Source organism: Apis cerana, linkage group LG1 (assembly GCF_029169275.1).
Source record: "Apis cerana isolate GH-2021 linkage group LG1, AcerK_1.0, whole genome shotgun sequence".
NCBI classification, from domain to species: Eukaryota; Metazoa; Arthropoda; class Insecta; order Hymenoptera; family Apidae; genus Apis; species Apis cerana.
In genome coordinates, this window is record NC_083852.1 from 1,870,832 (window position 1) to 1,896,019 (window position 25,188).

The 25,188-nt window shown below is 31.0% G+C and overlaps 1 protein-coding gene, 1 long non-coding RNA gene and 1 other non-coding gene across 3 annotated transcripts; all 3 read right to left on the reverse strand.

Moving 5' to 3' along the window:
* Positions 1–40: 40 nt before the first annotated feature.
* Positions 41–24,559, reverse strand: LOC107992773 (putative uncharacterized protein DDB_G0271606). The gene is made up of 9 exons (XM_062084127.1): positions 24,422–24,559; positions 13,046–13,300; positions 3,306–3,539; positions 2,892–3,067; positions 2,471–2,768; positions 1,780–2,289; positions 1,381–1,611; positions 605–854; positions 41–381 (listed from the first exon to the last, which is right to left on the reverse strand). The coding sequence occupies exons 1-9, from the start codon at positions 24,539–24,541 to the stop codon at positions 287–289; spliced, it is 2,169 nt and encodes a 722-aa protein (XP_061940111.1). The 5' UTR covers positions 24,542–24,559; the 3' UTR covers positions 41–286.
* On the reverse strand, positions 951–1,032 carry Trnal-aag (transfer RNA leucine (anticodon AAG)). The gene has a single exon. It is a non-coding gene; the product is annotated as a tRNA-Leu (tRNA).
* On the reverse strand, positions 3,546–12,821 carry LOC107992775 (uncharacterized). Its single transcript, XR_009832490.1, has 3 exons — positions 7,562–12,821; positions 6,441–6,664; positions 3,546–6,331 (listed from the first exon to the last, which is right to left on the reverse strand). It is a non-coding gene; the product is annotated as an uncharacterized LOC107992775 (long non-coding RNA).
* Positions 24,560–25,188: the final 629 nt, after the last annotated feature.

Below are 25,188 nucleotides of genomic sequence, written 5' to 3' on the forward strand. Positions count from 1 at the left end.
CGTGGCTTTGCTGCTTCATAGCGATATAATACTACAAAACTTAACAAAACGCTTTTAATCTCTTCGACATACGTCCCATTTTGTCTTTTATATTTGGTCTAGTTTACATTCATAAAATTTTTATAAAAACGTAAAATTGAAAAAGAGAATCATTTGCTGGGATGGTAAAATGTTCTTTTGAATTATGGGAACTCGTCAAATATATTTCAAGATGCTTTTATTCTTTCTCGGGCATCCTCTTTGACTGGGACGATGGGAATTTCGATCCGATATGTTGTAACTGAAATTAACAAGCGCAATCACAAGCGCAACGGCGCACACGCTTCTCACGGCGATGAGTGAATGCTTCTGGAATGGAACGCACTGAACGTGGTTGGACATCTATGAACAAAATGAAAAACAATTTTATTCAATATATGTACATGAAATTGTAAGACATATATCTAATATAACCGTATAATGCAAATTTATATCGCACTTTATTGAAATAAATTTTATTAATAAAAATGAAATTGAAAATTTATTTATAAAATAAATAAAAATTAAGATAAGAATTAAAAACAAGAAAATAAAAGCATAAAAAATATAAAAATTATTTGCTCACAGTGTGGGCGGCTTTCCTCTTCTTGCTCCTGTTGCTGCTGTTGTATTTGTTGCTGTTGCATCATCATATGAGTTGTCTGTTGTTGTTGCTGTTGCTGTTGTTGCTGCTGTTGTTCTTGCTGTCTTTGCTCCGATTCTTGTTCAAGGCTTTGACTATCAGAAACTTCAGCACGAGCTTCTACAGGTATTTCCAGAGATTCTACAGGTCTTAACGGTAGAGTGAATCTTGGGAAAGCATTACCTTCTACAACCTAAAAAATTAAAATAAATATCGATAAATTAATCGCACATAAAAATTAAATTATAATATTTAAAACTAAAGATAAAAATGCAAAAAAAAAAAATTATGGCAGCGGTGGGATTCGAACCCACGCCTCCGAAGAGACTGGTGCCTTAAACCAGCGCCTTAGACCGCTCGGCCACGCTACCGGTTGTTACTACGTTGAAAAAATGCTGATCCAGCGGTTCTCATTTGTTCTTATATAATATTTATTATGATAAATATATATTTTAAATATTACATAATGCGAGCATTCTTAAATACGAAATTTGAAACTAAAATGCAATCATTTATTTATATGTAAAAATATGCGAAATTCATGTAATATTAATAAAATAGCATATTTAAATTTTATTCAGATTAAATTAATTTAAACAATTTGAATTCAAGTAATTGAACTACTTTATTAGTATAAATATATTATTTTATTTAAATGATATGAAATTTATGTCTAAAAATTAAAAATTTTTTAGAAAAATAAATTAATTCTTTTTAACCTGGTTAATTATATTACGAATTTCCGCTGGTAAAGGGAAATTTCTTTCCTCTTCACTGTCGTCTTCCGGTCCAGAGAAAGATTTCGCTTCCTGTTGTTCGCTGGAACTATCCGACCGTTGACGACCCTCGACATTTCCATGTTCCAACAGATTTCGAACTTCGACGGGAAGTGGAAGTCCTACAGGAATAGGTTGAGCTCCTTCCGGGAACGGCTTGAATTCTTGAACGTTCTAAAAAATAAAATATACAATTATTTGAATATAATCTTTAAAATTATATTTAACAAAACAATCTCATTTATATAAATTTCATTTTTCGAAATGTTTATATTTATATTTTCTTCCCTTGATTTCCTTATTTTCTTATTTCCACTTTATTATTGCAAACAAATTAATTACCTCACGGCGAGCGCCTTCAGGTATTTGCATAGGTATCGGTCTTGCTTCGCCAGTAATATGCTGAATTATATTTTTGATTTCCAAAGGCACTTGTTGAATAATCCTTCGAATTTCGAACGGGATTCCTTGGAAAGGTGAACGTTGCGTCTCGGTAACTTGAGATTGCGATTGTGGTTGCGGCTGAGGCTGAGCTTGAGGCTGCATTTGAGGCTGCATTTGAGGTTGTATCTGAGGTTGCATCTGAGGTTGTATCTGGAGTGGACGTTGCTCGGTTTGCGGGATCAACATATGAGGAATAATCCGTTGCTCGTGAACTTGAGCTTCTGGTTGCGGGGCTGGAGGAGGCATCATCGCTGGTTCTTGCTCCTGGTTGTAAAGTCCAGATGTTTGCTCAATTTGTTGATACGTCAGTGGCACTTGTTGCGGTTCTTGGGGCATCGGTGGTCGCATACCTCTCATAGGATTCGCCGGGAAATGACGCAACTCGATGGGAATCCGACGTATCTCGACCTTGAATAAAATTATTCAATTACAATTATATCTTTCTTAATTAAAATATTTTGAAGATATATTGCGAATACTCGATTGAAGAACTTTATTTATCTCAATATAATGTGAATTATTGCAATGACATTTTTTTCATTTTTTTTTTTTTGTCTTTTTGACTTTGTTCGTAATTATTAACACTAACTTGAGGTCCCATCGCAGGAGCTTGCGGTCCCATCATGGGCGTTTGTGGTCCCATACGTGGAGGCCTCATTTCCATGGTTACTTGAGGGATATTTCGCAATTCTGGGGGAAGGACACCAGGTGGGATATGATTGAGTCCACGTGGGTCGCTAAGTGGTAACTGTTGCATATCAGGAACTTGATACTGAGTGTGCACTTGATATTGATGGTAAGCCGGGTTCGGTTCCTGGGATTGAAGTGGTACTTGGACGGTTCCCAGAGGAATGATGATTGGCGTGAGCATTTCTTGATCTTGTTGCCTTAAAAATTACATTTTTTTTAATCAGTATCACACGTACAATTTTTAATTTTTTTTCTTTGTCGTAACGAAATGTTCATTCTTTTTTCTTTTCGACTTTAATAATTTTTTATAATGTACGTACTCTTGATGAGGATTGCCAGATTCGCACAAGATAGCGACACGCTCTCCGCTCAATCTTTGGTAACGAGAGTCAGTATTATTTTCAACATTATTGTTATTAGCACCGTCCATCACCTGATCGGCTCTTCGTCTTTCGACCACGCAAGAAACTCTGCTGCGTGCCTCTTGGATCAAGGTCTAAACAAAAAAAAAGATAACTAATAAGTTTTTATTAAAAAAAATATTCGTAAATTTTCTTCGAAGAAGAGTCGAGATGAACGTCATTTTTTTCATTCTTAAATTCATTTTATCACGACTCAATAAAAATCTTTTCCAACTTTTATACATGCATATATATAAATTATCGAATTGCATAAAAGGAATATAGATTGTCAAATTATGGAAATGTTATCCTGATGATATTAAATTAACTTACGCCCGCGATTTCGTCGAAATCGAATTGCAGGGGAAGTTTAATATGCACGGGAGGAAATTCGTCGTCGTCGTAGTCATCGTCGTCATCGTCATGGTCACCGCTTTCGTTGTCCGACTTCGAGTTGTTCTCATTCTCCTTGTGAACTTTGACGTCCTTGGTGTCCGGCTCTGCCTCTTTCTTCGACGGTGTTTGCTCAGCGAGAGACTGTTGAACCTCCTTCGTATCGCTGGTATCCTGCGCAAAGATAAAATATTCTCTTTGAAATATCTTTTGAACGTAGAGAGTGATAAGTGACAAAAATATTGTTCTATATAATATCATTAATTCCTGTAATAAAAATTTTTTAAAGAAAATTTCATCGATAACGTAAAATTAGTCGTTAATTTCAATATAAAAATATCCAACTCGTCATATCGTCATTTATAATACGTATAATCTGTAACTCGTAAATTTTATACATATTATTAACATACCAGGATTACGATACGCTATTTAATTATTTTCCACTGTTTTATTGCACTACGAACGATATAAGTATACCACTAAGCAGTTTGAACGTTTCTAACGTTCATTTCAACATTAATAAATTTTTCATTATATTGATAACGATGTAAAATCAATTACCACGATTATTAGAAAATTATTAGAATTGCAAAGAAAAAAAAAAAAAAGAAATGTTTGGATAATGGATTGAAGTGTACATAAAATCCAATTCAACGTAGGTATTACATCTCTAACGAATTCAGAATTAAAATGCAAAAGTTTTCTTCCGATGTACATCGCGTAAACGTTCCTTTCATAACTTTTCTCACGGAATCAAACAAAATAAGATACCATTATTATTATTCTTATTATTATTATTATAAAGAACGAATATTTAAAAAATAATAATAACAATAGCAAGTATCTCGACGTTATATCGCTTTGTCACGACTATTATTATTATCATCGATAACAAACAAAATTCAATTAATAATGGTATAATTAAAAAAATGTAACTAACGGTTATACAACGCGATTGAATAATATCTACTAATTCGCTTCCCACGAATGTTTCTCCAAGTTGCAAAAACTTGAAAGATAATCCTCAAAGAGGAGACCGCAAACCGGAGACCGTATCGGTCCTCGAGCTATTCCTCAAAACTTCGAAAGTTAAATAAATATCGCCGTAGCAATCATCCGTTGATGCAACTCGTTTTCTTCCTGGTCGCGAGTGAAAGCGGACTCTCCTCGCGTTATCGCGCTGTAACCTCAGCGCCAGAACGATAGAAATCGAACGCGGGCCGAGGATGAGACGCTCGATTTAGCGGCCATCATGGATCCTCACACTGCGATAAGCGGTATACAACGATCATTCGTTGTGTATAATATTTTTAAAAAAATTTTTTTTTTAAAAATATTCGAGTAACTTTGAGCAAAGGCAAGAAATTGTGATTTTAAGAAGTGAAAAAGTAAGAAGTAAATAAGAAATGAAAAAATAAATGGAAAAAATAGAGAACAAAATTTGAGACTTTGTTTTCGAATATAATTGAAATGATTATTTTTTGATTAGATGTTAATGAATTATCCATTGTATTTCATTGTTCGTGTGAAAATGTAAGTAAAAAAAGATATTATGGATTCTCTCAAAGGCAAAGATTTAAGATACGATTTGATTCTATATTTTTTTGTCTATTTTCACACAATGTAATAATCAATTATTATAGATAATTTATTTGTATCTAATTGAAAATGATTAATTCTGTAGTTGAAAAGATTTGAAACTCGTTTTCTTTGAAAACGAAGCTTCAAAAGTTTCATTCCTATCTTTTCTTATCTTTTTCAGTTTTATATTACAAGAAATTTTTGCATATTAGTGCATATATTAACTAATCTCAATTGACCGATTACTGAAAGTCGAACGATTTCTACTATTTCTACGCTATCCAATTATGGAGAAAGGCAGTAAGTGAAGAAAAATGAAGAAAAATATGAAACGAGTTTTTTTTCTTGTTTTTAGATACTTAACATTTTGCATTTTGCTTTTATATTAAATAATAAAATATATTTGTATCAATTTATGATTCGAATGGATTCTTCGCTTAAGTGCTTTCTCGAATTATATTTAAATTAAAAAAAATTAAACGTAGACATATTAACAAGTCATGTTCGTCAATCGTATTCAGAGTTGGTTATTTTAATATTTAAAATGAATAATGTTTATTCATTACTTTTTGCAATTAATTATAATTATTTGAATAATTTGAATAAACTTTGAATAATAAATTATTCGAGTAACTTATTAAAATAAACCATTAAAATTTTGCCCATCACTGATTACGTTGCGTACAACACGACATTTAAATTATTAAATTCAATTTGTCAAGAACATCTAAAATTGGATTACGAAGTACATATTGTAAGAATATATTATGAAAACGTGAAATACGTGTTTAGGAAGGAAGTTGCCTCTCGCGATACTTTCGAGAATCTAATTTGTGATCGGTCAGCAGGAAACCATTATCGTGCAAGAAACGTTAGTTGCATCAAGTTTCTGACTGGGCGAAAGAGAGAAGGCCTCCTCCAAGTGACAACTTTCTAGAATATCGGTGAACGTAATGAAAGGAATGGCTACCGACCAGCTTCTGGTTGCAATTCTACACTGGGTCCAATAAACCTCGCTCTTCCATTCAATGCTATCGTTTGATCGAGCATTTTACGAGAAAGTCGTGATTACTTCGTGTTTTTGCGTTTGAGTATCGTTTCTCGAGTTGCATTCAGATTATTGCACGTTTATATATAAATTCAACATATTTATTTTGAATGTGTATAAATCACATACTGTTCCACTGTTCCTTAAACACGAGGTTAATTAACGTATCTCTTGCAATTTTTCGCTTCTTGCTCTGCACATTCAATTCTTCACCATCCAATTCTAATTCTATTTATTTATAATTCATAGAAATGAATCTTATCGTGAAAATTTATATAATAAATTTTGATAGAAAAATTATACAATATTTTCTTTCCTGTTGGAATAGAGAATGCTGCCAGAGGAATAAAAATATAAAAAATTAGAATCTGTTAATTATTTTTTCAATATTTTAAATAATTCCAAAATGTAAATTAAAGAATTTAATTTTCTTAATCACTTACATTCTTTCCATATCATTAACCATCCATCGAAATCTTCCATGCAACACATCATGCATATCTATTTCAATTTTACTTTCGAGCCGGTCGAAGAAACTGGGCCAACTCGTAGAAATATACATTTCCAAAGTGTATATCTCGCGAGGAAAAGGAAATCGATTGGATTTCGCGATATTTTTTTCGCGAAAGAAGAGGGGATACGAAGAAGAAATCGATGTACTGTGCGACTAAAAAGAGAAGAAAAACATGAGTTCACGACCACGGACTTTCTTTAGAAATCCTGGCCAATCCTTTCTTACGAGGCTGCCTATCAATTAACAGTCCAATTATGACGGGTAATCATCGCAGTTAAATGACTATTGCACACTGTCAGAGTTTTGCATCGCAGGACATACATTCTCGATAATGTGGATTCGCGTTCGCATACCTTCACCGCTTCGAAGATCAAAATCAACGGCATACTTTTCGATCTTGCAGTTTCTTAATTAAATGTGACTGATTCTCATCGGTGTATTTCAATTGTTTTAATGAGAATATTTTTCGTACTAACGTGAAAGTAAGAATTTTAATCACGAGTGTTGAATTTTTCATTAGTTGAAACGAATTAAACGAGATTTAATTGATATTTATATATATACAATAAATAATATTTTAAATAAACCTGAAATAGTGAAACTGATCATTGATCATCGAAAAAGAAAAAGTATACAGAATCGTATGAAATTTTTATCCAAGAGAACATTTCAACTTAACCTAACCTATTTAATGCTATAAGAATAATATAACCTGATCAAATATTAAAAAATAGATGTAATGAATAGATAATATAAATATATGTAAATAATTTAAATAATAGTTACATCGAGAAAAAGTGAAATTTAGAAGATTCTGTAATTCTGTGAAATTCCGTGAGAATTTTCTATCACTGTACAAACACGTGTTAATAATGGAAAAATACGCGGCACGATGTCGAGATAGATGAAAATCGTTCTTGATAATTGATAAGGAGCAGTTTCTATCGTCAAAGTGATGCAGTATGCGAACACAATAGCTTGAGCACGACAAACAACGAGTAACAATACAGTTAAGTTTGCAGAGAGAAAATCTTTTTAGAGAACGTTCACCTTGTTGCCGATGCGTGCAACGGGCAACCCACTTTCCGTTGCGCCGTGTATACCTTTCCATCGAGAAAATAAAGCGCAGCATCTTCTTTGTATACTTTCGTATCGATGTAAAAATTCTATCGAAAATTCTGGTGACGGAAAGAAAAAAATAATTTTGACAAAGGAAAATGAAAAATAAATAAATATATGTGAACTTACTTTTTCAAAATTTAACATTCCTAATTGGTGTATCCATTATTGTTAATATCATATTTAAAATCGATGAAATAGTGAATTTTCATAACGAATTAATCGTTAAATTATTAATGTCAACTTTCAACGTACATTTGTAGAATGGCATTCAGATTCTTCTCAAGTCACTAGCGAAGCAGAAAATTAAAATTATCGTTGATTATTGGCAGAGGATCGAGTAAATACACGTGTACATATTGTACGTAGGTATACGTATACATAACCTTTTCTGAGAACTTTCACTTGTTAGCAGGAAAAGAGAATAGACGTTAATGCTCGAGGTATATAGTGTTTAACTTTCAACACGTGATTGATTAATTAGCATGTGCAAATTTTCTCTCTTTCAAATCACGTTTGTGAACAATGTGATATGAAAAGAAAAGAGAAAAAAAGAAATTCCGCGGCAAAATTTTGAAGCACAATATGTATAAAAATAGTAATATTAACAAAATGTTTAAAATCTGCAATAAATCATATTTTTAATATTCATTTTATAAATATTTCAATTTATGAATGTTAAAATAATATAAGATGGATATAGTATAATTTTCAGTTGATTTGAGGCAATTGATAGAAAGTAAGATCAATTTATGCAATTGGAATTGGCAATCTAAAAACGTAATTTTATTTATGCGATTTTAATGCAAAATAACTATAAAATAGAAATTGAATGAAAAATTAATGAAATACATATGCAATTATGTATATTTAGATTAAATATAATTTGGAAATAAATTTGGAAATAAAAATTCCTTGAATAAGAAATAAAAATAATATAAGAATATAATCCAATTTGTAAACATTCTAAAATTAAAATTCTTGAATAATGCATTCCTCTGAATCCAAATATTATTTCCTTCCATAATTTTTATAAACATAACAAGAAAATAAAACAAGAAACATATTTCTCAAAAAAATTACCGTTTCTTAAGATATATTACTTAATCATCAATATTTCATACAAATATAATTAAATCTCGTTAATTTTTTATACCACGAACAATTTCATACTTCGCTACTTTGAAATTAATTTTTTTTTCTTTCCTCTATAATTTCAATGTCGTTTAAAAGTCAAAACGGAAAAAAAGAATAAAAAACTTTCCACAGAAATAAGATTTATAGTTAAAAAAAAAACGCTTAATATCTCGAGTATCGATTCATTATCCTTCATTATTTTGATTTTGAACACTCGTTACACCTGTATCTTGTTGCTTATGTATCTTTCAATTTATTTATTTATTTTTTTTTTTCTTAACTATAGCCAAAAGAACACCAGTAGAACTTGTTCTACCGGTCCCATTATAGATCCTAAATGGAAATTTTCTACAAGTTTCATTTAAATCGACGATGATCGTCCTTGCCTCATACACGCAAGAGTTTTTGCTCGCTCCGATTGGTCCGAGAACGTCGTCCTCATTTTAACACCGTAACACGTGTACTTTTTATCACGTGTTAATAATAATCACCTCGTTTTCAATGTTCAACCTCGAAAAATTATGGCGCGCGGCCATTTAAAACGATTAAAGAGCGTGTAAAATTAGAATAATAACGATCTTAATTTAATAATAAATCTTCACATACGAATGCTAAATACGATACGTTATTAATCATTATTACATATTTAATATCTAAATTGTATTTTTATAAATTTTACAAAAGTTTCTTTTATACCTTTTAATATATACCTTATTTTTTCCATCTTCAATTTTCAAGAAATAAAAATTCAAATTGTGTTCCAATTTCGTCGGACGTTCAAGTTGAACGATCTTCCATAAATCCTTGAAACGGAACGATGCCGAGATTTGCTAGTGGAAAAAAGCAAAAAAGGTGATTTCCTGTTTCGCGTTAAAATCATTTGTACATCAAAAGAACGTAACCCGAATTACGTAATTCTTCGTTTGCTGTTCTCCTTGAACGCAGTTCCTAGCACCGGTGAGCACCGTTTCTGTGCGTTTCGTTCACCGCGCTTTACTCGCCTCTTTTCTTCACGATGGAGAATTAATTATCCTTTCCTTCCTACTGATATATTCTCCGTGTCATCTTTTCACTGCATAGTATTTACTATTGAGAAGCGTCTCCCAGTAATTTATGAGCGGGAAGAGCGCATGCGCGTATCTCGAACACAAATGCGCAGACGCGTCTTTAGAACGATTAATCGATATCAGGCATTGAAATCTCCGGCGATCGATCGAACGCGCGACGTTGAATAATTGAATCTCGTCGCGCTCCATTAATTCACACACCGTTTCCAAGAATAGACAAACCTTGATAACTTAAGGTTTAAATATTATTATTTATTCGTATAAATTATTGCAACGATATCTTCTCAAGAAACCAGTTTCCTATTTCATTTATCATTATACAAGCAGTGTTATTTTGACCTATTCTTGAAACTCATTATCACAGATATACGATATATACGACTTTTAGTCGTAGTTCACGAGATGACTCAAACATTATACTTGTCCCCATTTTAATAGCAATTAAACGTCAATTAAAATTGTAAAAGAGACGTATGTAATGATCTGAAAGGAATAATCAGATTTAGAACTCGATTCTAGCAAAGTTGATGAATTTTATTTCTTAACAGTTATCATAATCATAAATATGATATCTACTATAGCAAATAAAAGTTCTGGAGGTTGCATAGATGCAACAAATAAGAAAGATAATTCCACGCTTTCTAGACTTCTCACTTTTTTACGTTTAATCCACTTATTAATGATCTCCTTGGACTATTATTTTCACGAATATTAAAAGTGATTTAAATGAATCAAAAGCGTGGCGATTAAAAAATTTAGAAAAAAATTTTCTTCGCAAAACATTAACAATCAAAAGTATACGTGTATAAATTATATAAAACTTGTTGCAAATCTCTTCTTACTCATCATCCTGTTATCTTATACTTTCCAAATTAAAATATACAAAAAAAAATATACAAACCATGCTTTCTTCTCTCGTTTATTCACGAAATAAAACTATATTACAATCTTTCCACAGAAGATATCATCTAATTACGATGAAACGTATTCGATGGCGATCGATAAAAGCGTAAAATCTCGATCGAGCAACGACCGTGTTCGAAATCAGGTTTCGCGGTTTTATGGATGAAAAAGTTCGCTTATAAATCATGATAAATCGCGGTAGTTCGTTATTCCAGGTAATATCCAATAAGTGAATACCACAAAAGAAGGGTGTGACCGTAGATCGAGCACGATTCTTTCTTTCCATCGAATGCCGTGAGAAGCGATTCTTCTTTGTTGTCTCATCATAAAAGGCGCGTTTTCAACGTTGCATTTAAAATTCATATCGGAACTGTCCATGAACTGACCGAACATATTAAATACTCGAACGTATGATCGATATGATTGGCAACCGATTTCAAAGTGAGAATAACAATTTGTATCGCGTTTTCTCGCCTCTTACGTAAAATTAATTATATAACAAATGATCAATTAAAACAATATATCGATAATATTACTACGGTGAACATTCCAAGATGAAAGTAATTTCTTTTTTTTCTTTTCTTTTCTTTTCTTTTCGTAGGAAAGAAAATTAACAAAAATGAAAAGTTGTTTCGAAAAAAATGGAAGAAAAAATGGGAGATTCAAGCCTCGATCGTATATTTTTATATATTGAAATACAATGAAAATTATCAAATCCTCGATCTCGACTTTCTGCCCGATACCTATCGATTTCTTTTCATAGTTTTTTTTTTTTTTTTTTACCATTGAAAAACTTCTTCGCAGCAGAGAAATAACCGCTTTCTCATTCGACTTTCACTTTCATTTTTAAACATACTTTTACTTGGCTTTTGCATCTCTTGCAACTGCACGATTATTCGAGCGTAATGTTCAATATTTCTTAAGAAATCAATATCGATTCGATCATCATCTACCTCACAATATTAAACAAATTTTAAATTGCCAGTGCTAATTATTCACAAATTAAATAATTTATTTCATTGGTATTTACGTTGATTGATTGTAAAAACTGTAAGAAAAATCACACAAATTTATAAGACAAATGCTAACATAGACACAGTGTGATAAATTACATTTGTTTGAAAATTTGAGTAAATTTTAAAATTCACATTGTCATATTTATTCGAATTATTCATTGTTTTCCATCTCCTTAAAAATATTTCAAAAATATTAATGATCGCACTGCAACATTATTTATACGAATAAATAATCTTTGAATCTCGATGATGCGTTTTAAAATTTTCCAATAATACAAAATGGCTGAAAAACATATATTTCGTTTCTTCCGTTTTTATTCCCGATATTAATAATTCTCCATAATTTTCCATCCATTTCATCCATCTCACGTAGTGGAATTGGTTTTCCTTGTTCAACGTGTTAATCGTATTATCACGTTTCCCCCCTCTCTTTTCATTCGTAAATTGAAAACAGCTCCGTTCGACTGGAAACGATCGATTCTCGAACCGATCGAGATCTTTTACAATCGATTTAAAATCGTGGTGGTGAAAATTTAGAAATCTCGAAAGCTGGTACCGCTTTGAACGAGAAGTGAAACAAGACACTGCGTCGGTGACAGGCTGATTCTCGTTATGGAAGTTTTATATATAAATATATATACACACACATATATATATACGTACATACACACACACACACTCACAAAAGCATTTTATCGTTAGTTTTTAACATACAATGTTATTACTGCATCCTGTTTTCTTTCCTTAAACAATCGGATGTTCGTCGTACAATTTATGCAAATTCATATATTCTTGCGAACACAAGAACGATATAATAACGTTTGTTTCGATCGTTAAAGCATCCTGACGAATATTTTATTTCACCCATCGTACATTAGGAATACAAAAAGAAAAATGTGACTGGATAATGTTGCAACCAAGTTAAAAATTATATTTTTTTTATTACTCGATTTTAATTCTTGCATATATAAAAAATGATGTATTGAAAAGAAATTGCTGGATAAATGAATTTAACGAATTAATTTTATAAAAAGTAATTGGCCACCAAAGGATTGTTCTCTATGAAAAATCAACGAAAAACGATCGTATCTTTTCATAATTCGATTTTTAATTCTTGCAAATATAAATAAATCAGCTTGAGTTGAGATAAAATTCCTCGTTGGAAATTGGATTAATCCTTAAAGAGGTAACAATTTACAGAAAGATATTATTTCTTATAAGAGAAATCGTATGTCTTAATTATAATGTCGTTCAGCGCATCAGTTTACCTAATTTTTCCTTCGTCGACTTACCTGGACGAGAGCTTCCGGTTGCAGATGTTTCAAGAATTCAGCTTGCTGATAAGAAACGGAAGACGGTTGCTGTTGCTGTTGCTGCAATCTAAGTTCGGCTTGCATCGCGGCAATCGATTCGGGGGTGCAGGATGCACGAGCCTGGACCCAGGACGCTGCAAGGATGAAGCTTCCGAGGACCACGGACATCGTCACCAACGTGACAGCCGCGATTCTAGCGATTTGAACCGCCGTACTCTTTGGCCTCATGTATGCCTAACGAACGAATAAACGAATTAGTTGATATCGATAATGATGATCATCGAAATTTTTCTACGTGTTTTTAGACAGAAAAGAAATAAAGTAGAATCTATATGTATTCGTAAATAATATAAAAATTGGTATTTCCGGAACATTCTGGCATTCGTTATTATTCATTGGTGAAAAACGGACGAATGTCGGAATTTTAATTTTAATTTTTGTTCAATAAGAAAAGAATAATTGACGAAGACCTCGAATCGAGAATATAGAGCGTCATATATGATAATATTCGTAAAATAATTATTTTTTACGTGGAAAATAGGAGAGCGAATGTAGGATCAATTTTTTTCAATGGAGAAAAATAATTAACGAATAAATGGAATTTTAAGGAGAAAAAGTTTGGCGACGAATATATTTTTTGAACTAATAATCTTCTTTAAAAAATAAAAATACGATTTGAAATGTGATCGCACAAATTCTAGCTAATAATATCCACAAAATAATTATTTTTTAATTGGAAAATGAGAAAATTACAAACAAATCCACTAAAAACAATATTTCTTCAATATTCCGTTTTAACAAGTATTAAAAAAGAGATCTCTTGCAATCTCAGAAATCTAATTACTCGAAATTTTCAATCGTTATTTTCGTCGTATTCCATTTTATGCTAATCAAACGTGATTATATCGCGAGTTGTTGCGGCCATAGATGAAGAAAGGAATGGCTAAACTTGACTTCCGTGATGATCTCACTACGTTGAAATAAGCCAGTGGCATAAATTTAATTACCATACTTCCATCAAGGTATTTTTAATCGTCTTATTCCCATTGTTAGCTTTTTCACTATATATATATATATATATAAAATTTTCAGAAATTTCCTATTTCGAAATCGATTTCGCTACTTATTACAAATTTTAATATAATTCGTTCGAATACGCAATGATATTTAAACATCCTATCTTTCTCTTTCCGTTATTTCTAACAATAATGTTACAAACAAAAAGTATTAAATAAATAATAAAATTAATTCGTAAATATCAGGAAGAATTTTTATTTTATTAAACGTAGTTTGATATCGTTATCTCTTTCGTCTCGCTGATTTAAAAAAAAAAACATGATTCTTAATACATCAAAACTACGCAAATGTAAATAATATAATTTAAATGTAAATAATATAAGTGCGAGTACAATTTTTTTCCGCATGTTTTATCTCTTATCTTTTTTGAGATCAATATATCATTGACTATGAAAAAAAAAATATCTCAATCACAAATAATCATTTCTAAAAATAATCGTTTAATAATAAATCAACGAGCATGAAACGATCATGAAATGTTTCTCGAATCCTAAAGAAAAAAAAAAAAAAAGAAATAAATATGATTAGATTAAAAAACGTGATTAAATCACAAAATCATTTTTAAAATTAATATTTTTCATTCATAATAATTCTAAAAAAAAAAAAAGATGACAACTTTCTAATTCCAAGTGTCGTTTATTGATACTTCGAACAAGAACAATTTCTGCAAATATTGGATGGATCGGTTGAACACGCGCACAGATCATTAGAGGATAATGTAGTCGATGCGAAATGCGCACGCAAGCGCACAAACAGTACATGAAACTTCATGCTGGCTAGCCAACCGAGTCGAGGTCTTTTGTCGTGTTTCACGCTCTCCTTTCGCGTGGTCTCGCACCATTCCCACTTGACGGGATAATATGCAAAGTTAATCGCGGGAAAAAGTGAAATATTGGAATGGAATCTTTTTTTTTCTTAAACGCGTGTGTTTTCTCATGTTTTTACGGGGAAAAGTCACCGTACAATCCTATTGGGAAAAAACTTTAATTTTTTTGTATTCATGTTGCAATGCTTTCTTATCGTTTCAATTTTGCAATGCTTCGTTGTGATTTTAATTTTATGCTGTGATCATATGCTTTAATAATTTATTATCCTATTTGATAAAGTTTAAGTTAAATTGTAATGGTAATAAATTTATTATCTGAAATTTACGATATTAACCAAATTTTCCCATGGGCAAGTTTTAGGTTAGTTTAGCAAGTGTAGTGCGTATTATAGCAATGCTGTATATAATTGTGATTGAAATTCGATTCTTTTCTTTTTCTCTTCAATTCTGTTCTGAGCAACTAAACACTTTAGATCAATGACCATGATCTATAAAGAGATCATCGATAAAAATCCATAATAAACTCATATCAGTCATTTTCTTTGATGGATTAACTCATCGTTAATTTCTTTTTTTTTAATTTTTCTTTACACGAGGAGATCGTGAATAAATTAAATATCGCAAAAAAGTTACTCGACTCAGAAAAAAAAAAAGAAACATCGACCTGCTTCTTCGATCTATTATGTAAATAGTCACGGATGAATATCAATATTATTTTGATGTTAATAATAGCACTTGTTTCGATAATTAATTGCCAGTGATTTCATATAGATATTCTAATCGTATTCAGTATACGATAAGTCGTATATATGCTTATTAATTAATTTTATAATCGCCTGAATATCTAATAAAAATATGTATTTGGATAAATTTTGATATTCTACGCGAATAAATTGGAAATTCATTAGAATTATAATGACATAAGATTTCATAAAACAAAACGGTTTGCATTTATTTTTCTTAAATCTTTCGCCAATTTAAATTCTTTTGATGCACACCTATACATGCAGATCAAAAATATGGAAAGACACACGCATAAATATTAAACACTTTTCGTAATTTATGATGTAATATGTATATAAATAATTCTATATATATATATACGTCATCAAATATCTTAAGTGATTACTTAACCGTTAAAAATCATTTATCTAACTGAACATGCAATGGTTCTTTAAAAGAAAAATTCCATTGAAAAAATGAATTGAAATTCTCGCGAAATTTTAATTTAAAATTATTATTATTATTATTATTATCATCGATCGGAGAATTAACAAAACGATTCGGAATTCAAGAAAGTTATTAGATTAAAGATACCGTGTCCGCGTTGGAAAACAGAGATTTGAAAGGTACTTTTACATTTACCCGTGGCTCTCATCATCATTTCGACATCATGCCGCGCTACGTGAATAATCAGGAAGAATCTCGCTTGGTTATACTGTAAAACGACGGTACCAGTTACCGTAAAGATAAATCATCGTGGTGCATCATCGTCTATCGTCCAAGAAATTTACAACTATAAACTGCGTGTATCCCTGCAAGTTAGTTCCAAGTCCCCGTGTCAGTTTATACTTCCGATCCCGTAATCCGATCGTTCGTTTCATTATGAATCGATGCGATACCGCAGTGTTTTCCAATCCTCCTTGGAATCGCAACTCTCTTTTGCAATATTCGTGTAACCTGCGACCACAAAGGATAGAGGTTTATTCCTTCTATGAGGAAGGGGAAAAAATGAGGAGAATTAATATTAACGGAAGTTAATTTCTGGATCGGTATTTTTTTTTTTTTTTTAACTTTTCTTTCGTAATATTCATACAATAGAATAAATAAAATTAAAAAATATAGATTAGTATTTTTTCAGTCTTTGTTTTCCAATATTCCCATAACTTTCATCTTTATGAATTAGAATAAGCAAAATTTTAAAAATTACATTTAATCTAACCTAATCGAATTTAAAGTAATCTAGAATTTTCTAACTTTTTTTTTCGAATTCTGACAGAGAATAGCAAAAGAATCGTACAGCAATGTAATACAGCAATGTAATTATATCAAAATAAATATAAGTGTTAAAAATTGGCTGTAGAAACGCAATCGATGAGTTGAAAACCACTGACTATCGAATTGAACTTAATCTAATCTAACCTAAAAGATTACTTAGACCATCATTTTCCAACTTTTTTTTTTTCTCTTAAGTCTCGATAAGGAAAGAAACCCCTTTTTCTATAAAGAATCATTCCTACAGAATGTAGCATACAACATAATTATATCAAAATAAATAAATACTAATAAAAATTATCAACTAGTGGAAACATGATACAGCAAAAAACATTTTGCAATTGAGAATCGTTGAACAATCGAATAAAAAAAAGAAAATCCTTCATTAACAGACGAATGCTATCGAGAAAAAAAATTTTCACATAGAAATCCCTATATTAAACGCGACAATCGACGACACATTTTCTATAAAATTTTTCTCATGGGAATTCAGATGTCTGGTTTCGGACGGTCTGCCTGCAATCTCGCCTGTCCGTTTTTTAATTGGTTTTAATTAATCGAAAAGGGCAAATTTGTGACACGGACTGTACTTGTACGTATTTGTAATGACCTCGATGTGGATGGACGACTCTAAGGTGAGAGGCCTCGAGGAGATAGTAGGCCATCCGAGGCTGCCTTTATGCTGCTCGATCTGCCAGACAAAAGTAAACAGGCACTGTTGCCAGGCACTCCACAGACCAAAGAATTTATTGTATTTACGCACATATGCACATATGCATGACAAAAATTGTTGAAACGTGTCCTTCTCGACGTGATTTTCTCATTGTTCCTTGCGATATATTCGATCCAAGGATTCTGAATTACCAATCCAGAATTCAAGCAGAATTTAAGAATTCAAGCGAATTGATTTCGAACATTTTTTTCCTTGCGCACTATCGATCAATGTGTATTGGTGTTATATAGAAATCTCTAGTAAATTAAAGTGAGGTTAGAACATTTTCGTTGCGAAATATATCGAAGGGAAATTAATATTAATGTTTGTTCCACTAATTTTGAAATTAATCCAAACTTTCGAACAGGCTTACGTCCATTTCAAATTTGATGAGAAAAAATAGAAAGATTCTGGATTGCCAATCCACGAATTTAAGAATTCAAGCGAATTGATTTCGAACATTTTTTTCCTTGCGCACTATCGATCAATGTGTATTGCTATTATATAGAAATCTCTAGTAAATTAAAGTGAAGTTAGGATATTTTCGTTGCGAAATATATCGAAGGTTTGTTCCACTAATTTTGAAATTAATCCAAACTTTCGAACAGGCTTACGTCCATTTCAAATTTGATGAGAAGAAATAGAAAGATTCTGGATTGCCAATCCACGAATTTAAGAATTCAAGCAAATTAATTTCGAACATTTTTTTCCTTGCGCACTATCGATCAATGTGTATTGGTATTTTATAGAAATCTCTAGTAAATTAAAGTGAGGTTAGGATATTTTCGTTGCGAAATATATCGAAGGGAAATTAATATTAATGTTTGTTCCACTAATTTTGAAATTAATCCAAACTTTCGAACAGACTTACATCCATTTCAAATTTTTGAATGAGAAAAAATTAAAAGTGTTAAATTTTTAGTCTACAGTGTACGCCCACGCACGCCTACTGTACCTACTTTTGAACATAATAGATACGATGACGTATCGTATTTAAGAATTCAAAAAACAATTTTAACACGTAACATTAAAATTAAATATTTAAACGCAATTTAATCAATATGTACAATTGATTCATTATTACGATGAATTAATATTTAAATGATAAACATTCGGCAAATATTAAAGAATTAATAGAAGCGGAATAAAAGGAAATAAAGCATCGTGTAAATATATTTAAAAGCAAAAACTCGTAACGTATCGTTTTGATAGATCGTAGTTGAAGAAATCAACTAGGATGACTCTGTGACAGTGTACGGGACTTTTTAACTCGCAGCTATAGCTGTTACGTCTAATTAAAATGGAGGAAGAGCGATCAGAAGCGGTCGTCGTTTCTTCCGCGATCCAAACGTTTCGCGTTGGTGGACGATGAAGGTATGCTTGGAAACACTGTGACAATTAACTTAATTATCTTCCACTGGCACTGCGGAATTAACAATCCATCCGGGTTTGCACCCTTCTTTCTCAAAATACACCTTTAAAACGCATATCTTTAATAAATATATACATTTAAATAATAATATTGAAAATTTGCGTGATATTTCTTTGTTTAACATACACGAAAATAGAGAATGAAACAGATATTCGTTGTCAATTAAAAAAATCGAGGAAAAATATTAGAAATAACTTTTGCTCTTCTGCGAAACGAATGTTAAAATATATTCTCATTTATATAAGAAACGTTAATTCGTGCAAAGAAACGTGACGCTAAGAGCAAATATGTGAGAAACCGATCTATAAATTGTCTCGAGATTTTACGCAGAAAAATTTAAATTTCAATTCTAAAAAAAAAAACAAACGTTAATTTATATAAATATAATAATATTTCACTAAAAAAAGAATACGTAAATTTATGTACTGTATATATATATATCAGTTGTTTAGGAAAATTTTCTCGTCTTCTGCGAAGGAAAAAAAATGAAATTTATGTTTATCTGAATTTTTCCTCTATATTTATATCATCTTGAACGTCCTTTCCTTCTATCCTTCTATCCTTAAATATATACAGTATACATATGTATTGTAATATTGGTTGAGTAATATCGTAAAAGTTAAAAAGAAGACTGTGACGAAAGAAAGGATATATCGTAAATGAATATGTTATATAATATTGCAGGATATTCAAGTTTCAATTACTTGCTATTCAAATAATAGCAGGATGGCCGTATTATGAAATGATTACTATCCACGGTTCGTGTGCTCTCCTAACTTTATCCTGTAAGCAACTGTTAACCAGGCATTAAAGTCTCCGGACTTGGATAGTTGACATGCACTGTGTGCGCGTAGTATTCGAGATTTAAACTTTTTTCTCTTCTTTTTTTTTCTTCAATTAAATTCCTGGCGATAATAAATATTATTCTCAGCGTTGATGTTGATAGAAAGGAATGGAGAAAGGGGAAAATACGACGAACTTGTTGTCCAATCTAATAAATATAAATTGTTGAATCGAATTTAATGTGAAAAAAAAAAGTGAATATGTACAACGAAAATAATAATTTGTAGAAATTTAAAAAAAGATTATGACCATAAATATACATTCGAGGATAAAATTTATACTTGGTCTGTTTCGTGATTACGAATATAATCTAATGTTGCTACTACATAAAATTTACAAGCGTATATGTAAGCAAATTACAATGTCGTTTCTCTCTTTTTAACTATTTATAAGCGTGGATAAATATATCGGCAAGTATAATTTTACGGTGCAACGATATTTAAATTCCATACTTGTAAATTCCGTTCGATTCAATAGTTGATTCCAGTCACGCTTCGATTGAAAAAGAAACGCAGTTTTAAATCGCTGCAGGTGAAATCTTACAAATGTTTTCAATGGACGGTATTTACCTCTACGATGATGGGCTGATAAGTATTTACGAGATAATGCACCGATTGGTATTTACATATCGTGGTTATCGATCGAGTATCGCGTTCAAATTCTCCTCTAATTAAATTAATTAGAAACAGGACCATTTTATCATAAAAAAAAGAACAAGAAAGAACGTGTTTCCGTATATGTATATTTATAACAATATACTTATTCATCTTCAACCGTTGAATTTATTCGCTTAAAATAAAGTGATGCGATACTTTCGAACTTGGAAATCTTTTCGATTTTCAAGAAGAAATTTTTCTCGAAAATTTTCTCCTAAATCTCCTCAAACCTCTTTCCAATATATTGTGACAATCGTTTCCAATCGTTTCTATTCACGATTAGTAATTCAATTATTATATCCTTCTCCTTTGTTTCAACTTTTCGCACGAAAATATCTCTATCCTTCGAGCAACCGATTTAAAATACACGCTGATGTCATCCAGGACACGCGCCTTTTTTTTCCTCCCCCTCCCGAGGACGAAAATTTTGTGCGAACGTTCGAATTCCTCGAAAACAATCTTTGGGAATAAAGAAACAAAAGAAATGATTAAACGGCAGCCATGGAAGTTTCTAATGGCGGAGAACGGCTGCGTTCACGAGCGGATAGAAAGTTTTTAATGAAATGAACGAATGGAGAGAGGCCGAGAGAAAGAGAGAGAGAGAGAGATGAAGAATTGGCCGACGACGTTGAAAATGAAACCACTGTCGCGTATGATTTGCCAATGTCACGTATGATCGAATATGAAACTTCATTTAGCCAATTGATATATGTATGTGTATTAATAAATATCTTGATAAATTTTAAATCGTAAACAATAATTGTTCCAAGTTATAAATCTTCTGAAGAGATTGTTAAACAAATTCTAATTTTTTATTTTTCGTTTAACAAAAACGAAACGTTTGTCATCGTTTTTGAAATTTGAAGAAAAAATTATCGTGGTGGTTATGATAATTTTTTGCGATATTAATTCTAAGCTAAATGTCTTTTTCGTTGAGAAATTACTTATCAATGACAGCGCGCTTATTTACTTGAAACGGATGCACACGAATACGGTAAACATGAATTATGGATATTCGTAGTCATTTACGTCATCCAGGTATCATCCATTTCTCTGCGATTCCCTCGAAATGGAATTGTATTTTCAAACAATTTAAACGTCAATTTCTTTTCTTATAATTCTTTAATTCGTACGTTATTTCCTATACAATTGGAAAATCTATAATCTTCAATCGTTTGATGGTCGATCAAAAATTAAAAATAAGTTTTATTTCCCCGACGTAAAATTTTTATTTTCAAAAGTAAACCTTCGACGTGACGCGAAACGAATAAAAATAAAAACCAAAAGTTTCGTAAATGTAAAAAAATCAGGTTTCGATCTATGACTAATCAACACACACATGTTCAAAATGAAGTTTCTCTCGTAACGAAATGAATCTAAGAATCTTGTGCGGAGATACGATTAAAATCGGATAAAATAATATCTTCTATTGAAAACAACTTGTATATTAATCTTATCTTGATAATTATTATAATAATTATTCCAACATCATTGTCGGAGAAAGTTCATCGTTAAATTCTAAAACTAATTAAATTCTTTCACCCATGCCACTCGTTTCGTTCCACGAAGAGAGATATATCTAGTCTCGAAACACCAGTTTCCAGCCTATTAACCTTATCCAGTCCCTATAATAATATATATATTGTTGAAATTACGAGATACTAAACTTGATACTAAACTTGACAAGGTTAGGTTAGGTTTTACACTTCCGTTTTTTACATGCAAGTTTCGATCGAATAAATAAACAAGTGTACGTGTATGGAAGTACGGCTTGTGCAATTAAATTTATCCAGAAACTTTCACGGAAGTGCGTAGCCGCACGGATTTCCGCACTCTTTTATGAAACAATTCGAAATATGTATCGAACAACGATTTTCGTACGAGGTGTAATTTATCGTATCCGTTCCACGACAAAATATATCTCTATCTATCTTCCTCTATCCTGTAATTTATAAAAAACTTAAATTGATAAGCAAAACTGATAATCAGTCTCTTATGTAAATTATTGTTCTTTGATTCTTCGCCTTATGTAATTCTTTTCATTTGTTTCCGAAGAGAATTCCTTCGATTTATTTCGGATCTGTATCCTTTTAATTCCAAAATAGATTTTGCCACAGATAGATAAATGGAAATAAAAATATTTAACATCTTCGAGTAATACTTGATCTTGCAAATAAATTTTTGTTTGATGTAGCAGTTACGTAAAGAAATAATATATGTTTTAATATTATAACAATTAGTAATCCGACACTAGCGCCACGTGATTGTTAAGCATGATACTACAGTATTCAATTCAATATACTTATAATTATTTATTACTTTTGTTTTTTCACTTTTCAAATATTCGAATTATTATATTTTTCTACAAACTTTTTTAACTTTTATATTACACGCAGGATGTTTGGATTCTAAGAGAAATTTAAAATATTAGGATTTTGCAATGACGATTGATAATTTGCAAAAATGTTTGTTAAAGTTACGAATTTCTCGTTTATTGGTAATTTTTTATAGGTAACAAATTTTTTCTACGAAAAACAGAATATCGAATGTATATTGACCAACTGTATGTATACATAATAGTATGTAGTATATCAAAGGAATTTTTATAACAAACGATTATTAACATAATTTTGTAATCACAAAGTAATTTTAATCATTAAGCAAAAAAAATTTTTTTTTTCTCATATGTTATAATCACAGCATCTTAAACGGAAATGATATTATAAACTTATTCATAGATCCATGTCCTTGTACATATTCTTACACCTTGGTCGAGACAATTGCATTGGCCTTGCTATGAAAAACACAGGCAATCGTAAATCTAATGTAATGTAACTTATTCAATCGATATGTTGGAAATATTATTATGGAAAATTATATTAAACACTTTTATGCTTAAACACTTGTTTATTTAATTATGAGAGAGGTACAAATTTGAATATTCATAAGAAAATCACAATTCAAAAAGAATTGGAAAACACTGATCTATGATAATGAAGTTTAAATTATGTAACATACTATGCTAGAAAAAAATGCTAAGCAAACACTAATATTAAAAAAAAAATTAAAATTGCTAATTACATACTATTTCTATATATAATTGTCTGGATAATTTCATTTAGTTAATTATTAAATTTTCTTTTTTTATGAATTATTTATATTATATTTTTATCATTTAAAAATATTGGAATGTATGTATATTTTGAACAATGTGAATCGTAAATCACAAGAAAATATTTAGAAATAATCAATAATCATCCATCGTATTAATATAATCACTAGTACCAATGAGTTCATTATTTATAGAATTCCATGTTCTGGAATTACGTACCACGTCGAATCGTTTTTAAATTGTAAATTGATATGTCGATTGTTTCCCAATAAAGAATTCTACTATTTACACCAACTGTTTGAGATTGTAATCGAATATTTTATAATAAAATGAATTTTTTGAATCGTTAATGGATAAAATCATGATTCGATATTTTTAATTTAAAAATTGAAGAATAAAAAAATTCATATTTCAACAAAACTTTGAACATAAAATTAGAACGAAAAATTTTTTTTTAAAAATGAAACAAAAAACAACAAACAATAAAACAATCAGTACATAATGATTTTTTTTCCTAACCTAATTCTTTAACATTTTTTTATTAATTAAATAATTCATAATTTATTAAGTCATAAATTAATTCATAATATTATTAAGTAAACTCATAATTTCAATCAAATCTAAAAAATTAAAAATTTTCAAATTTATCATTTTAAAAAAAATAGAAAAAAATTTTAAACAAAAAAAATTCTGAATACTTACCGGTGGCGGTTCGGTAGAAGAATACACCTCGCTGGGCGCGTAATTACTATGAGGCGGATGTGCCATCTTTTCCGAGACAACTGCCACAGTTGCCAAGGAGTCCGGTTGGTCCTTTTCCATCTTCCCCGGTATGTAGTCTAAAAACGTCTTTCTTCTTCCTAGAGCACTGGTCGATTGATTGATTCTCGACTCCGAGCGATGTTTGGTACCCTCAATGTTTTGATATCTCGAAAATCCTCTCTCCCTTAATCGACAAGAACACTCGATGTCGATCGCTCGACGAATCGACGAGCAGTGAGCGGGCAGCGCCGTCTGACACCGCTAGCTTAGGGTTACCCCCACCACCTGTTAAAGAGTTACTGAACCTTTTGGTATATTACCTCTCCGATGGGTATGCCTTCTGGTACCGAGATATACTGTGTTCTTGTGTCGGACTTTCTAAACAGCATAACGTGTACATTCCCGTCCGTGGGCGAGACCGAAATGTGTATATGTATACCACTCATCTATGAGGAAGGCGGTAGCCGGAGAAAAATGTGAAACGAGTTTTTTCGTATTTTTAGATAGTTGTTAGCATTTTGCGACTTGGTTTGGTGCTAAATAACGGTGAGATATGATATTTTGCTAAAAACAGGTTAATCATTGCCTTTAAAGGAAATGAAGGTAATATAAATAAGAAAAACAGTGATTATAGTATTCTTTAAAATGATAATGGCTAAAGTTGACAAAGATTACATTGATTCACAAATAAGTTTTTTAATTATTAA

Excerpts from the sequence above, each read along its gene's own strand:
- LOC107992773 (XM_062084127.1), bottom strand. The coding sequence starts at position 24,541 with ATGGAAAAGGACCAACCGGACTCCTTGGCAACTGTGGCAGTTGTCTCG. Across the intron at positions 13,301-24,421 it reads CTTCTACCGAACCGCCACCG|GCATACATGAGGCCAAAGAG; the intron begins GTAAGTATTCAG and ends TTCGTTCGTTAG. Across the intron at positions 2,290-2,470 it reads CTCCTGCGATGGGACCTCAA|GTCGAGATACGTCGGATTCC; the intron begins GTTAGTGTTAAT and ends ATTTTATTCAAG.